Here is a 15,878-nt window from a genome sequence, read left to right as displayed (position 1 = left end):
GCAAAGCACGTCCGGTCACAAGTTGTTGTTTTGCACAGTTGGGATTTATGGAGATGTTGAGAAAATATGAAGATTGTTGGCTTTATTTTGTCCTGTTTTTGAAGCAGGGAAGGAAATGGAGCAAACAGCTGATGTGGGAGCTGGACTGATAGTGATTGTTAACAAGCAGTAATGACAGTAATGAGTTTCTGAGCCCTCTAAAGAATAAGGGGTTGCGGGGTGTCAGTCTTCTCAGCTCACAGTTCCTTTCCCCAGGACAATAGAAGCCCCAGTTGTCTGGCAACAGGTCCAGAGTCTTTTGGGGTGCTTGCCCAGTCTCTCTGAGATGAGCTTGAATTTCAGAGAGGAGTAACCTAGCAACCCAGTTCTTGTCCCCAGGGGCTGATATTCAGAGAGAGGCCCAAGGATGGGTTGGGGGGACAATGCAGGCGCTTTGAAAGCAGTTCCCTAGCTGGAGCAGACAGGGCTCTGTGGGTGTACAACCATCTGAGCGGCGCACTGAGAGGCAATTCACAGCGTCCTGGACAAGACCTAATACCCGAGCGCTCGCTCTGCAGTCTGTGTGTCCTTCCCTCTGAATTCCCAGCAGCCCCTGGGCGCCTGTATACAGAAATGCAACACGGGCCAAGCACCAGGTGTCCCCGTTAATAACATCGCTCAAACTATTAGCTAGGCTGCTGCAAGAATTCATAAGAAAAACAAAAGGAACTTTTGTTTAAACTTATTTTTCTGAGTGTGTACTCCTACAGTATTTAAATACCAATATGCAACCCACAAATACTTCATTGAGAACATGTGAGGAGAGGATTTAAAGAACTTTTAATTGTCACAGTTATAGCTGTTGTATCATCTGACAGAAAGGCTTTTCATCCCCGTATTCCAATTTTCAGAGAAATGTCAAAAAGAGAGAGGAGCAGCCGTAATACCTAGCATGTTGTTAAACTGCAAAATATATTTACAACAAAAACTTACCGATTCACAAAATTAAACCCCACTCCCCTTACAACGCATACCCAGCTCCCATAGAAAATGGAAAAGAAAATATATATCTTTTGCTACTTTTATATCGAGTTCTAATCTACATAGTGCTTAGTTGAAATAAAAGGAAGACAGAAATGTTAACAAATTCAAAGCTTTTCAAGGTAAATACAGTATTATCACAATCTCCTGTTGGGTCTGGTCTGGCCTGGCATCTCCAGCCCAGAGTTGCAGCTGAGACATCAATCACACACCGCCCTCTGCGAACTGTGTGGCCATCTCGTACGGGGGTGAGGAAGGAACATACCCCGTATTTTGAGACTTTGTACAAAATGCCATGGGGCACAAATTTCAGCAGATTTAAAATGCAAAGCAGTTCAAGATATTTCTCAGACTTTAAAACTTGGTGGGCAAGCGTGGAACCTCAGGCGGTGTGGCTGTCTCCGGGGTGGGGCGAGGAGAGCAGGAAGCACGATCGGAACAAACTCAGTGCCCGCGGGTGCTATCTGGGCTGTGGCGTTGCTTGCTGACCTGGGCCTGCTGCTGTCAATGTATCCAAAGAGGTGCGCCTGGGAGCTGGTTTTGACTGCAGGCTTCACGCTGGAGCAGCTGGGCAGAGGCACAGTTTATCACCAGTCAGACAGATGAAGGATAAAGAGCCTGCAGCTGAAACAAAAGGTAGAATTCCAGGATTCCTCCTGCTGGGGTGGGTGTGTTGCTGAGCACTTACAGTTTGTTTGGCCTGGGAAGGGGGGGTGACCGGACCCCCGAGTGGACAGGCTGAGGCTGGGAAGTTCAGATGGTTCAGTCCAGTTGTGCTTCTTGTCTGGGCTGCGCTACAGAATTGAGGGAAGTGGCACAAATGCTTAATGGCTATTTGTCAAGTATTGAGTACAACAGCATCAAAAAGACAGAAGCCCTTGAAACAGGAGTTTAAAATCATTTAAGTTTCAGTTCTGCCTCTGTCTGGCCCTCTTCTGTTTTAGCTCTTTCTGGGTTATTAAAATAGCAAACTCTTCTTCTACAGACCATGGTGGGTCCTGGTGGCGCCATATTTTTGAGAAGTGGGCAGTGGAAGAAGGAAGAGGAGAAACAGGTTCAGACTGAAGAGGGCAATGAAACTGCCTCTGAGCAAAACCGTTACTCTCCACCGCCAGCAGGGGGGACAGATTGGTGGCTGGGGAGATGGCAAACGAACGTTTCTGTCACAGCTCTTGGAGTGAGATGGTTGGAAATGACACAGTGGCCTTGCGGGGTCTCAGTGCGTGGCTCAGAAGCACACGTGTGTACTCAGGAAGACGGCACACGCAGCATCCTGAATCCTGACCAGACTGCTAACCCAAACCTCTGTCTATTTCCATCCTTGTACCAGGCAGCTGTGCCCTACCCAACGAGTGTTCATGGGTTACTGTGGCGCTGCCGTAAGGCCCTGTAGAAGCAGTCCACTCCGAACGGGCTGCACCACCGCTCTGCTCAGGATTGACAGCAGTGTGTTGAGTGGGGACTGAGCCCGCAGCTCTCAGCCCTGAGCAGCGCGCCCAGAAATTCATGCTGCAAGAAACAGCGGTGAAGCCAAGCAGGAGAGAGGGAGGTTAAATCCGTGAGGAAGCTACAGGGAAGCCCCGTGCGCAGGTCCCAGCATGCCCAGGTGCACAGCGAGCGGCGCGGCGCGGCGGGCCTCAGCAGGGCGTGCCGAGCGCCAGCACCGAGGCGCTGTCCCTGGGCTTGTCGAAGAAGATGGAGGAGGACACCTCTGTGGTCTTGAGCTTGCTGGCGCTGGGCCGGGCGGCGCCGCGCTCCGGCGGGCCGCAGTCCTCGCAGCAGCAGCAGCAGCAGTCCATGAAGGCCTGGCCCAGCGCCCTGCACAGGCACAGCAGCAGCACCGGCGTCACCGCCGACTTGACGAAGAGGAAGAACTGGTTGACCAGGGCCAGGAGGGCGGCGGTGTGCCGGGACACCTCGGAGGAGAGGTAGGCCAGCACGATGCTGCAGACGTTCTCGGGCAGCACACAGGCGCCGTACACCACCGCCAGCGCCACCACCGTGCAGTTCAGCTGCCCGTCGCACGGCCCCCCCTTCCTGGGGGACCCCCGGCTCTCCTGCTTGCGGGCCGTGCCGCTGATGCGCCTGGTGATGAGCTGGCACGTCAGGGTGAACAGCATGGGCAGGCAGAAGTAGCAGCCGAAGTACCACCACATGCGGGCGTCGTGGTAGGTCAGCACCAGGGAGTAGACGGACTCCGGCAGGCTGGCGGAGGGCCTCATGGTGCACGAGTCGGCCAGCGCGCCCGTCACGGGGGAGGCGTCCTGGCTCAGCTGCCACAGCAGCAGCTCGGGCACGGCCAGGATCATGGAGCCCACCCAGATGACCGCCAGCTTGGCCAGGATGGACTGGCACTGCTCCACGGGCCGGGTCTTGGGCTGGGTGCTGGTGGCGGCGTGGAACCGGTCGATCCCCAGGGCGCACAGGCTGAAGGTGGTCACTCCCAGGGAGGTCATCTGGCGATGAAGGGGGAAACCGTTTGAGAAAGCCGGAGCGGGCTTGCAGCAAGGTGGGAAAGGCAGGACAGCGCGGGGGGGGGCACCTCAGACTCTCACTCACCCGCCGCTCGAGCCACACCCCTCCCTCGAAGGAGACACGGCTTTGACCTCGATCGGCCTCACAGAGTGGAATTAGGAGCCGTGAGCAGCAGGTGGCGGGAGGAGTCCCAGACAGGGGTTTTCATCTCTGCCTTTCAGCAGCCTCACGTTTCATAAAGAAAGATCTGAGTTTCACCTCTGTGTCTCCCTGATAATTCAGCCAATGTAAAGGTCTCCACGCAGCAACAGAAATCGTGCGTTTTGGTCCCTGTCCTGCCTATTATCACGAAAACGCCAATTGCCGTTTCCACAACTCCTGGTTAAAAATAATATCTCATTTAAAAGCACTTTCAAAAGACTGCGTAACTAGATTTTAATGTAATGCCTCTGCAAACTGAACTACCTTTGGACCAAACCATGATTATTTGATTCATTCACGGGTAAAATAAGAGTGTTAGAATACACGCCCGAGATGAGAGTAGTAAAAGCCAACGCGTCATCGCAGCCGTGACCCGGGCACTCACCTCGAGATACGGCACGGTCTTGCAGGACAGGTCTCCGAGGAGCCTCGTCTTGGTGATCTCGTTAAAGATGACCACGGGCAAGCAGAAGAACAGCACCAGGAAATCCCAAAACGCCAGGCTGGCTAAGATGCAGTTCCAGGCGCTCTTCATGTAGTAGTTGTGCCAGACGACGCACATCACCGCCAGGTTTCCCACGATGCCCACGGCGAAGACAATCAGCGACAGGAACATGACGGCGTAGGCGCTGTACGAGCTGTCCGTCACGGGGTACAGGGGGTTGTGGATACGGGTCGTCCCTTTCTCGGCGGAGGTGATGTTCCCGGAGACTTCGGCCTCCGGGGAGCCGTCCTTGAAGAGGTCTAAAGGCGTGCCCGCCCCGCTCACCGCCGGCCGGAAGGTGCTGGACAGCTGCTGGGTTTTAGGGGTGGTGAAGAAGTCATTGGGGTCGAAGGGGCGCGGGTTCCTGTAGCTGAAGGGGAACTGCTGATCCCGCTTTCTCGGGCTCCCGTCCTTGGCGCCCCGCGGCACTCTCTTCCCGGCTCTCCTGAGGCTCGAGTCGGGCTGTACCGGGATGGATTCCCGCTTGGGCGAATCCTCTGGTATGTGAGCCGCCGGAGACGATCCATCCAGCCCGACAGGCGACACAGCACCTGCGAGCCCCTGTTCCACAGGCTCTTCTCCCACAGGCGGCGCATCCGCACCCCACTTGTCAGCCGCGTCCCTGGGCTCGGAAATGCCTGTCCACAGCAGCAACATGAACGTTACCGTCGGAATCATTGTGTTTATTGGAGAAAGTAAAGAGTCACCACAGTTAATACGACATTAAGGAAGATCGCAAGCTTCAGAACAGCATGGATTCGTCTTTTTTTTAAACAAAAAGCCTGCGTCTTCCCCGGGAGAGAGGCTGCTGCTGGTTTATTTTCTCCTGGTGTCCATCCTCCGTCCCGATTGCGCCGCAGTCACCAGCGCGCGTGACTGGCTCCCCTTCTTCAAAAGAAACAAGGGGGCGTAGAAAAAGCCCGTGAACTTTCATCAGCCCAAAACCCGAGAAAAAGAAGAAAGTACAGCATCTGGGCCACCTTGTGGACGAAAAATAACACTTTAATTGCATTTGTTGATCTGCGTTGCGTTTCCTGCGCTACTCTTGTTATAATCAACTAAGGTCACATCAAGTTTGTGTACCTTTACCTTTGCGGATCTAATCCACAAGTGTCAGTGAGGTACTGACGACCTCTAACCCCCCAAAGTGAGACACCCCAAGACCCAGGGAGCTCCGGCCCACTGCAGAAGTTGGGGACACCAATGTCCCATGTCCCACTGTTTTTTTGCTAGTCTGTGATTCCAATATTAATAATCCCTTGCATTTTGTAACTCTTTTTATCGCGCTTGTCGTGTAGAGGAGAACCCGCAGATGTGCTGCCCCACAGGGCCGGCGCCAGGGGAAAAATCTGTAGGGGGGCGGTGATATTTCGGTTGAAACAAAGCCGTTGCAACGACCCAAGTGAAATCTCGCAACCATGCCACTGATTAGTGCTTCATGATAGAAGATAACGACGAACAATCCGATATTTAGCGATGATGTACAGTTTCACGTTCATCAGCACTCTCGCGGTTATCATTGCCTGGAGTGACAAAAGACCATACACGTTCAGTTTTGCAGCAACATCGACGGTTACGAGTTTCTGAATCGTTAAGAAAAATAGTTGTAAAACCAACAGAAAGCACAAACGTCTACAACTACAGTCCTGCTTATATAACGATTGTAAGTGTAAGGATAAACTACTGCAAGAAATCGGTCCCCCTGAGCAAAAGTAATAATGTTAACACTACCACCCCAACACACTTCCTATCCCCAGGACCATTAACCAGAACTTTTCCATCCTACAGGATGATCCCTCCATTGGGGCCCTCTTTTCTGATCGCCCTATCATCTCATATCGCCGACCACCTAATCTGCATAACCTTCTTGTTCACAGCTCCCTTGACCGCCCTCAACAACCATCCACACCAGGCACTTTCCCTTGCAACAGAGCTCGCTGTATCACCTGCAAGTACACAGCCACCACCACACTCATTCAAGGCCCCTCAGGACAATTCCGGATCACCCAGATGGCATCTTTTACCTCCAGCAACCTTATTTACTGTATCTCTTGCAGTAAATGCCCAGCCATCTACATTGGAGAAACAGGAAGGAGACTCGGAGACCCCTTCAGAGAACACGTCAGGGCTGTGAAGATTAAAGATCTCTCCAAGCCCATTGTTTCTCATTTCACCTCTGACGGCCACGACCACACTAATCTCTCCGTCTGTGTTCTCAAAGACGGTTTTCGGAACTCATACATCAGAAAGACCACCGAAACTAAAATTATTCTGCAGCTAGGATCACACATTCTCCCTTCCCTTAACGACAGACTACTGTTCTATTAAATTTTTTTCATTCATTGGAAGTTTCATTTCACACCTCTGCACCCATTCTGACTTCACACCTCTTGATTGGCCTCTCTTTCTGTCCCCTGCTCCCGCCTCTCACTCCTCCTCCCTCCCAACCTTTGTTCTCCCGCTACTTTACCTTTGCTTCTGCCCTGTCTCTCTCACACCTGAAGAAGGCTCCACGGCCGAAACGTTGTGTTCTCTTTCTTCTTTTTTTCAGCATGGAATAAACCTATTACTTGTTCCTTTGCATGTTAACACTATGTCATATGTGCCGTTCCTGGACGGATAGCCCTCCTGCACATCATACAGTACGATGTAGTAACTGTGAATTCGGGGTTAGTGTAGTTATCTGACCAACTATTTTTTAGGGCGCAAGTTAAGTAAGCGAAAGTGTACAAAAATCCGTTTGTCCACAACTGAGGGGGCGGGACAGTTCAGTTGAGGGACCCAGCAGCACAACCCAAGACGAGCAAAAACAGACATCAGAATAAACTCAAAATCAAAATAAGTACAGCAATACAAAATAAAAAGAGTTAGGTGTGTGCAAAACATGCTCATAATCACTGTAAAACAATAAAATATGTGCGAATTGCGCATAGGCATATGCAGATTTAAAGTACCACAGTATAAACAGTATATTAATGCAGTGTCCAAAAAACACATGAGTGCGACATGCTGTCCATAGATGATCACATGAAGGGCTAGCAGTCCTAGCGTAGGGCAGCGTTATACACCCTGAAGGACCTGCGGAAACGTTCCCTTGATCACCGTAGCTGGAGCAGTCTGTTACTAAATGGCCGAATGGGTCTTGCTTTGGATGAAAGCATCAGTCAACCAAGCTAGCAAACGTTTTATTCACAAGTTGAACTAAGAAGGTGAGACGGTTTATACGTGAGAAAGGATGTTGTGCGCAGTTTTATTTGTTGTCCCTCGGCAAGGGCTTCAGGAAACAGCTGCCCGTCTTGTTCGAGACACCCACAACCCTTTGTGGAAAGTGTTGTTTTCAGTGCTAAAGGTACATCCAACTAGTTTTAATCCTGGGTCCTGAAACGGCCAGACCACTTCTAGGATTTAGAATACTTGTATCACGAGATAAAGATGCTGTAACCTGTTTCTGGCTTTCAGACCAAACATGAATTCTGTTCGTTTTTAACTCTTTCAATTCACTCCTTACAACCCAACAAAATCTATTTATTTTTTTTGTAACATAAAATCTTTCTTGGATCCTCCAGCAGCCGGGGATACTGTTGGCAGAGCGCGGCTACCGGAATCGCTGGGCGCGTTCACCTGCGCTGTGCGCGTGCACCTGCACTGTCACGCACCCGCGCCATCATCCCTGCTCTCCCCGCGAGTGCACTGACACAGACAGGGCAGCAGGCGGAGGCAAAGGGCCGCTACAGTTTCCACACTGGGAAGTAGTTAAGGATTTATCAAGGCAACCAGTGTCGGCAGTGCTGTGGATACTGAATGGGTCGATGTGAGCTCTCTCCGAGTAATTCTTGTGGGTTTATTCAAACATTGCACAGACCCTTGCTGTGATGCCCTTTCAGTTGGTCCCTATATTTAAAATTTATTTTGATACCTTTTTGAGAATGTTTTAATAATCTTTTTTGTTGATAAAATACCTAGAACCTATACCTGCATTTAGAAATTTGGAACAGGAGGTGTTTCTAACACAGAGGGTTGTGGGAGTGTGGAACAAGTGGAACCACTCAGATATGTAGCTGAAACTGACACCCATGGCTACACAAAAGATAATTTGTTTCTGGATGTTGTGTTCCAGTTGCATATACAGTATGGGTCGCAGTGTCTACAGTCTACACCAGCTTTCACAGTTTTCAGCCTTTATTGCCTTGTGGCCTGAAATCAAAAGGGTATCTATTCACATCAGAGTGAAGAGATTGACACAGATTCAAGTGAGTGCGTCCTTCTTCCATTAATCTGGTCTCACACGCCCAGCTGGTCATAAAACGAAAGACCTCCATATCAGTCATCTGTAAACCGCAGAGGAACCTCTCACTTCTCTTTTAAATTCGCTCTGAACACAAGAGTAAACAGCATGTGACTCCTCCTCGTGTGTCAGGGCAGCAGCGATGTCATCCCAGCGGTTGTGCAATTCCAGCAGGTCTGATTCCCCGCCAGCGCGGTGCAGCAGGAAGGCCATCAGCTGCTATGAACAGAATCAGGAGACGTCCTGGGACCCGAGCTCGGGTGTGTCTCAGTCCCAGGGGTCTGGCCTGTTACAGAAGGTGCTGTTTTTATACACTGTTCTATTATTAAACATGGCGCTTGAGTCAAACTCAGCCCCCTGCCATCGACCCTCCTGTCTCCATTCGGACTTTTAGCAGTCAGGGGCTCTGGTCTTAGAACTGGAAGGTTGTGGGTTCGATTCCTGCATGTGTCCACCCTGAGAGAGCTCCTTCACTCAGAGTGCTCCAGTTAAATGCCCAGCTGGGGATGCCCGTCAAAACACTTTCTGAAGTTCTACAGGAGGGTTTCAGAGGAATCTGAAAGCAAGGTTGTGACACCTGTGTACTGAAGCCAGAGGCTTAGACTCATTGGGAAGATGCCCGGCTGTAGAAGTGTGGTCCTGGGGTCTCCCAGTTGTAGCAGACAGACACGTCTCAATTAATTCATTTTCTCCCGCAGACTCGTTTTCCACAGATTCCCCCCGTCTGTGATGCTGGTTCTAGCACAGCAAGCTGTCGACCGGGCTGCAGCCCTCATACAGGGCTGCAAGGGGTCAGCAAAGAACGAAGCTGGAAGTGACAAGTCTGGGGACTTTGAACACCTGTACTGTGGCTTAGGAGGTCAGGGTAAGTCTAGCTTGGCATGAGCGCGAGAAACATAACTGTTTTACGTTATTATTATCGCTCTTGCTTTTTTGCCCTATCATCACGTGAAAAGCAATACTATATTTTTCTTGTTTATGTCAAATTTTTCTTTACGACGACTATAGGCACTTTGTTAGCTTGTCTTAAGAATTAACTCAACCTCTCTGTCGCATCCTGGACCAGGGGCCAGTGCGTCTGCAAGCTTTCATTTCAACCGAGCCTCTAAAAAAAGAGCTAAATTCGCTCACTTTCCAGCTCTTCAGAATAATAAAAAAAAAATCTGTAGACACACGAGCCCTTCAGGATCTGAACCGGACAGCCCCGGTGTTTATAATTTTAAAGCTCTTATTCATCCGCTAGAGAAAAGTATTTGTACAGTTGCCAGAAAGGGTATTTCAACATTAGATTAGCCATTAATTAAATACCTAACGAGGTGGGAATGCCGTCAGACTCCTTCCACTGTTCTTGTATTACATAAAATTGGCACTACGAGAAACGAATCGGCTTTGTTTTCCCTAACTCTACCCCGGCTTTGTCCTCGCTTCCCGCTCTCAGTCCAGCCGGTTCGACCGGCTGCTGTGACGAGTTATATAACCGCCTGCAGCCCTGCGCGCATTCCTCGGCTGGGGGCCGCATTTTCCACTTTACTGTATGTATATAGTCTCAGCTGTAATAGCAAAACACGAGAAAGAAAAAAAAATTCCCCTGAGGGGCTTGTCCGTCCGGTGAGGCAAGCGGAAGCTTCAGTATTTTTGTAAATATGAGCCCTAGTTGAACCATCTTCCCGTCCGACAAGGGCTTGGTGCTTACGGACACTCGAGTAGACACAGTCACATATCGGAGTAAATAATTCACCATTACATGGTCCTTTACATGTGTATCCATAAGCGATAGAGTTCCCGTGTGTAAAACTCGTTGTGTCTCAGTATTAGTGCACTGACGAAGTGGGAGGGGTTGTTATTGCTGGTGTTGCCGGCTGTTGTGTCAGATGATGTCGATGTAGTTATTTTGGGGGGAAATGGTTCTCTCTCACAATTTGCGACTGCAGTCCTGGGGCAAGCACCCCTTCAGGTGTGACCGGTGGGGTGGGGCGGTGAGCTTGTGGGCGTGAAGTCAGGTCTCCGGAATAACACAACAGGGAATCAGCCACATGAGCTAAAGGAGACCTCCTTCAGCCCAAGCAGCTGATGTCCCTGCTACGCGCAGGGAGGGCGATGACATCACCGTGTCCAAACTAGCTCCGCTACACCGGGTCTTACCTCTTTGGGGACAGACACCCCAAATCCTCTCAGTTGTCCCCCAGTCCTGTTTCCTTAGAACGGCCGTTTCTCACTGTGGACTTTTCTCAGCCCTGGGGGCAGCAGGACAGCAGTGCGGAGTGCAGTGGAGCTGTCCGCAGGCCTGAAGTAATGGGGTACGAAGCACGTGAGAGCGTGGCAGGGCAGAACACACTCAAGGCAAGTCAGCCCAGCAGTGCAGTGCGCGTTTGCCACAGCTGGCTGTCGAACCACCAGGATGTACCAAGCTCTGCCAGGAGCACTGCGCAACAATGGCCCTGGGGAGGAAAGACCAGGAATCTCCTGCAGATCACAAGCTTGATAAGGGGCAGGGAGAGAGATCTGCTGTTACCTTGGGCCTGGGAAGCTTTCATGCCGGAAGAGCCTATGGATTTTAGACATCTCCTGTGACCATGAGCAGCTATCCTCTGGGAATACCCGGCATGCTCCAGGGCTGAAGGCTTGACTCTCCTGTCGGCAAGCAAAAACTCATTCCACTTGAGATAGGAGCTCAGCCGAAAGTGCTGGAGTTCAATGAGTTTTTTCAGGGACCTAATCTGATCAGCCGATTAAAAAAAAAAACGTCCTGGAAGGAAGGTGGCTGGCAAGCTGAACCAGTTCTCTTGGTTTTCCAGTAAAGCTCTGGTCCTCATTCCTGAGATACTGAAGCATCTCCCCACAGGTGGCAAGAAGTAGGCGGCAGGTTTTCAGTAACCAGACGAGTGACTGCTGCACGGCAGCATACCAGGCGCCCTGGAGAGCAGCGGTCAGGCAGGGGCTGGACTCTGCAGCCACACCCCCTAAGGGCACCGCTTGTGGCATCTTGATACCCGATTGCACTGCCATCGTCACTAGCTTTCAGAGGTCAAGGTGGCTGAACTGAGAGCGCTGGTCAAGGGAATGCCTGGTACTGTGCCATCACTGAGGTTGGGCATCATCACATCCTCACACGTTAGGAGGTGCTCAGAAGAACCCACCTGGGGCGAGAGACTGAGCTGCGTTCTCACAGCTCTTGGCCACAACACGCCTGCAGGAGAGTGTTTTTGACACGCAGGGCTGAGTGTGGAGAAAATAGGTAATAAAAGTCTAATAAAATATGTGGCTCAATTAAAGGGATCAATTAGGTTTAGTAATTAAGATTCTAGCTGGACCAAAACCCAGAGCAAACAGGTCTTCCAGCACTAAGGCTGAGTCCCATAGCTTTAACACAGCCAAGACCCTACCTGTGGCACCAGGGCTCCACACGCTTCAGTGCCTGCTGGTTTCCCCTCCAGCTGAGCTCTCGGCTCCTTCATGGAGCTCAGCTCCTGCTGCTTACATTCTGTCACGGGACAGAGTTTGTAGCTGTATTCAGCTTTAGAAAGGTGGAGGAGGAGGAACAAAAGGAGCACTGTGTATAAGCAAGTGGATCCCAGCAGCCGGGTGCAGCAATGCAAAGGTCAGGACCCTATGCAGACGGTATAATCTGGAAGTAAGTGGAATGGACATGGGGAGGAGACGACAAGGAACTGGGCATATAGACAAACGGGGGTGTGACGACTGTGCACTGGTGCTCGGGGGGGCAGGGCCATGGCGAACAAGTCCAGAGGAGTCCAGGAGGTAATCCAGGGTGAAGTCCAAAAGCCCAGAGCCGGGTGATCCATCCAAGACAAAGACAAGACAAGGTTTAAAAACCGGAACGAGATGCAGTGCAGGGATGGGGAATAAAAATGGGTCAATGAGGCCTGGACTCAGATGGTCAGGAAGCCGTGGTGAAGCTTATGCTGTCGGATCACTCCTGGATCGCTGGTAAGCGGGCTTCCAGGCGTCCGTCTTCCACTGCTCAGCCCAGAATAGTAAGAGCGTCTGGCTTAAATAAAGAGGGGTTGGATAGGAGGCAGGTGCACATAATCAACTCAATTTGTGAAAGATCCAGAGCGCCCTTAAGAGGAGGGATTATGATTGTGACAGGGTCACCTCCCTTCTGTTCCCGAAAACCCAGAAGCAACCAGCTTACATGATAGAGTACTGGGTGTGGAATCATCTCTCTGCATGTGTTCTGGGCTTCAGGGGTGCCCATGCGGAGAAGCACGTGCCAGCCGGCCCCATGCTGGCCTGCTGAGTTTCACTCCTTCACCATCAGCTGACCCCTTCTGGCATGGGGGTCCTCCACAACACAAGAGGGGGCGCTGTGGGTGTGTGCCAGTCTGCCAGCTGAAGGAGAGCTGGTTGGCGCCTCTCGTTCGAGTTTCACCAAATCAGTTTGTTCCATCGGGGGGAATGCTTTGGCTCTGGGGTGGTTTTAACAGGAACCCCCAAGAGTTCAAATCTGAGCAGATGTCTGGAGTCAAGTTTCAACTTCTACTTAAATGCAGGTCAGTGCTCAGGAGCCCCGGGGAGACCCCTTCCACAGCGCCCTCTCTTGGGAAGTGTACCCCATTGGCGCAGCAGCCAGCTCACATTAGGAAAGGAGGGCTCTGGGAATAACGCAAAGAGAAAAGAGGGAAGATTTATTTTCAACCATCTTTGTAAGTTTGACAGGTGATGACAGCCTGCATTTGGAGCAGGGAGGTGTGTTCCTTGTCCAGGGGGCACAGGTTTTGGTGTAGTGCTCTGAAACTCACCTGATCAGAGGGTAGTGTGATACGCCCTGCTTTTCGATCTCACAACTCCCCTCTCTTTGTCTCAAGCTGCTGTTTACTGGCACAAGGAAACTAGCTTCTGTGAATCCTGCCTCCACAAAGGCATGTCCCTAGGGCTCATAGGTTTAGGAGCGGCCCTGTCGGATGCGCTAATAGTTTATTTTTAATTTTATAATAAAATAGATTTTTTTATTTTAAAGAAAGTGTTTTGACGTGTTTAAAATCTTTCCAGGTTTGATTTTTGTCATGTCAATAGAGCCAAGCTAGGGGTGGCACGGTGGTACAGTTGTTACCATTGCTAGAATGGTATCTGTGTGGAGCTTGTCTGTTCTCCCCTGCCCTTGTTCAGTGGGTTTCCTCTCATAGTCCAGTAACACACTGGAACAAGAAATAGGTTTATTCCATGCTGAAAAAAAGAAGAAAGAGAACACCCTCTTTCTCTATCTTGTGTTCTCTTTCTCTATCAGCATGGAGTAAACCTATTACTTGTTCCTTTGCAGCCTACGCATGCTGACGCAGCTACCCACCTGAACAATAACACACTGGTAGGTTAATTGGTTACTGGGAAAACTGGGCCTGGTGTGAGTGTGTGTGTCTGTGTTTATGCATGATGGACTATGTTGGACCAGTGCCCTGTCCAGGGTACCCCACCTTGTGCCTGTTGTTTGTGGAGACAGGGTCTGACACCCCTAGGACACTGAGTTAGAAGAGGCATTTAGATAATGGAGGGATAGATTGCTTAGAACCGAGCTGCGTTTTATTTACGTAAACCTGCGAATTGACCTGAGTGCTGCTGGTGAAGCCTGCCATGAAGGCTGCGTCACGTCCGGGTGTTACTTCCGGTTCTTTATTAGCTACAGCGAGAAACACGCAGTGTATTGGCGACTTTGTTCACTGTGGGCTTCAACTAAAAACAATGTCTCTTACAGACAACAAGGAAAATGAATGGGCCGCTCACAGACTGAATATGTCGAGAAGTGTTCAGTGTCTAAACACTGTGAGTGTTAATACGTCTGTGACTGCCAGCATAACTAAACCACAACGAACCCTACGGAGAATTTGGAAGCTTTGGTCCAGAGCTAATTTCTTTGAAGATTATCGAAATTCGTCTATGGGTAGAATATTGAAAATATATTCCGAAATACAGAGACGATGTCCCTCAGGCCTGCTTATACATGTGTGTACTGTAAATCCGTATCACTCCCAACAGATCCGTTCTGTAGGGCTCTTTGATAAAACGTGTGAAAAATGACCCCCGATCAACGGAGGAGGAAAATGAAAAGCGTTAGCATTATTAACGACTGAGACGTGCTTCATAAGTCCTAGGATTTTGATGGTTCTCCAGAAGACAAGAAGAAAGGTGCTTTGAGAGTGAGTGTTAATAACGTTTTTAATCAGTTGTTCAGTGATTTGAGATCTTTTTCCTCATTAATGTCACCACAATTTCAAGTTGGTTTAGACTGATGTTAGGCTACATGATTGCTGTAGCGGCGCTCTGACTTATTTCACCCCAGAGCGTGAAGGTGTTAGAAAACTAAAGTACAGCATTAAAATCCCGACCGCGATGTATAATAATTTAAACTGCTAATTCAATTATATGAAAGTGTGGCATAATTATCTGTGCAGCCTAACATACTGGTGTTCCGACATTTGTGGAGGTTTAAAAATGTGTGCGTAATAAATTGGGGAGCAACATGCGAATTTGCCTGGGGGTTTACCTGGCTGTCTGATAACTGGGAGAACTGGAAAGACAAGTCTCACAGTGAAAGAGATTGAGCCTGTCAAATAATAACGATGTTTTAAATGTCTAATAATGTCCATTTGTCCTTCTTTTTCCAAGGCGACGTTTCTTAAACTATAAAAGTGATTTTGTCTCTCCATACCATACCCCAGATGTTTCTTGGGAGAACGGCACATTTAAGAGTGGCACAGCCTGGAACCTGCATGGGGCAAATGCAGAATCGTTGCGTGTTTTGATATATTCACTCGGAGTGGGTCTGTAGGGGGCAGCAGAGTGCAGACTAGCTCATATCCTTGATGAGCAGTGACTACTTAGTTCAGCCTCACGTTGCTCTGACATAGAGCAGTGGTTACTCCTCTCCTATTCTCATTCTTTGGCTTGCTTTCCACCCATGCTCTTAATTACACAATTTGACTAATTATATGTTTAATGTAACCCTCTTCCTGTTAAAACCGTTAAGTCTTTGTTGATTTAAATACACTTATAAAACCTGTTGGGTAATGAATACTAGTTGTTCACGCATGAGATAAGAAGACAGTGCCAAAGGTGATGATGGATATCAGAGGTATTACTGAGATATGGTTTCTGGGGACACTGTATTCTTTCACAACATGCCTCATTAGAAAGTTCTACAGCACAACATTGTGTTTGCTCATTCTTTATTCACTTGTGCACATAGTTTTAAGTAGTGTACAAGGAAGATTAAATTAACCACTTCTCACCTGCAGAAGCGTGTGCAGACGTTCTCATTAGAGCAATTGAAGGGTTCAAGCAAATAAAGGTCGTGCTGGAGTCCTGGTCACAAGGAACGCCTGCAGAATTCAGGGCCACATGTAGAAGAACCTGGGAGCCCTGTGCTACAGCCCTGTGTGTGCAGTTCAAGCAGCAGGA

At 49.7% G+C, this 15,878-nt stretch overlaps 1 protein-coding gene across 1 annotated transcript; it reads right to left on the bottom strand.

Annotated features, from left to right (window-relative positions):
- Window positions 1–796: 796 nt before the first annotated feature.
- On the bottom strand, window positions 797–4,894 carry LOC102696894 (G-protein coupled receptor 37-like 1). The gene is made up of 2 exons (XM_015342472.2): window positions 4,082–4,894; window positions 797–3,476 (listed from the first exon to the last, which is right to left on the bottom strand). The coding sequence occupies exons 1-2, from the start codon at window positions 4,856–4,858 to the stop codon at window positions 2,658–2,660; spliced, it is 1,596 nt and encodes a 531-aa protein (XP_015197958.2). The 5' UTR covers window positions 4,859–4,894; the 3' UTR covers window positions 797–2,657.
- Between the last annotated feature and the right edge of the window lie 10,984 nt (window positions 4,895–15,878).

Source organism: Lepisosteus oculatus, chromosome 5 (genome assembly GCF_040954835.1).
Source record: "Lepisosteus oculatus isolate fLepOcu1 chromosome 5, fLepOcu1.hap2, whole genome shotgun sequence".
Classification (NCBI taxonomy): domain Eukaryota; kingdom Metazoa; phylum Chordata; class Actinopteri; order Semionotiformes; family Lepisosteidae; genus Lepisosteus; species Lepisosteus oculatus.
The sequence above is the reverse complement of the archived record's forward strand: the minus strand, read 5'-3'. Positions and strand labels throughout refer to the sequence as shown.

What these genes read in the sequence shown, in the direction of transcription:
- LOC102696894 (XM_015342472.2), bottom strand. Translation starts at nt 4,858, where the DNA reads ATGATTCCGACGGTAACGTTCATGTTGCTGCTGTGGACAGGCATTTCC. An exon ending in AGACCGTGCCGTATCTCGAG is followed by an intron (nt 3,477 to 4,081) that starts GTGAGTGCCCGG and finishes CTTCATCGCCAG; the next exon opens with ATGACCTCCCTGGGAGTGAC.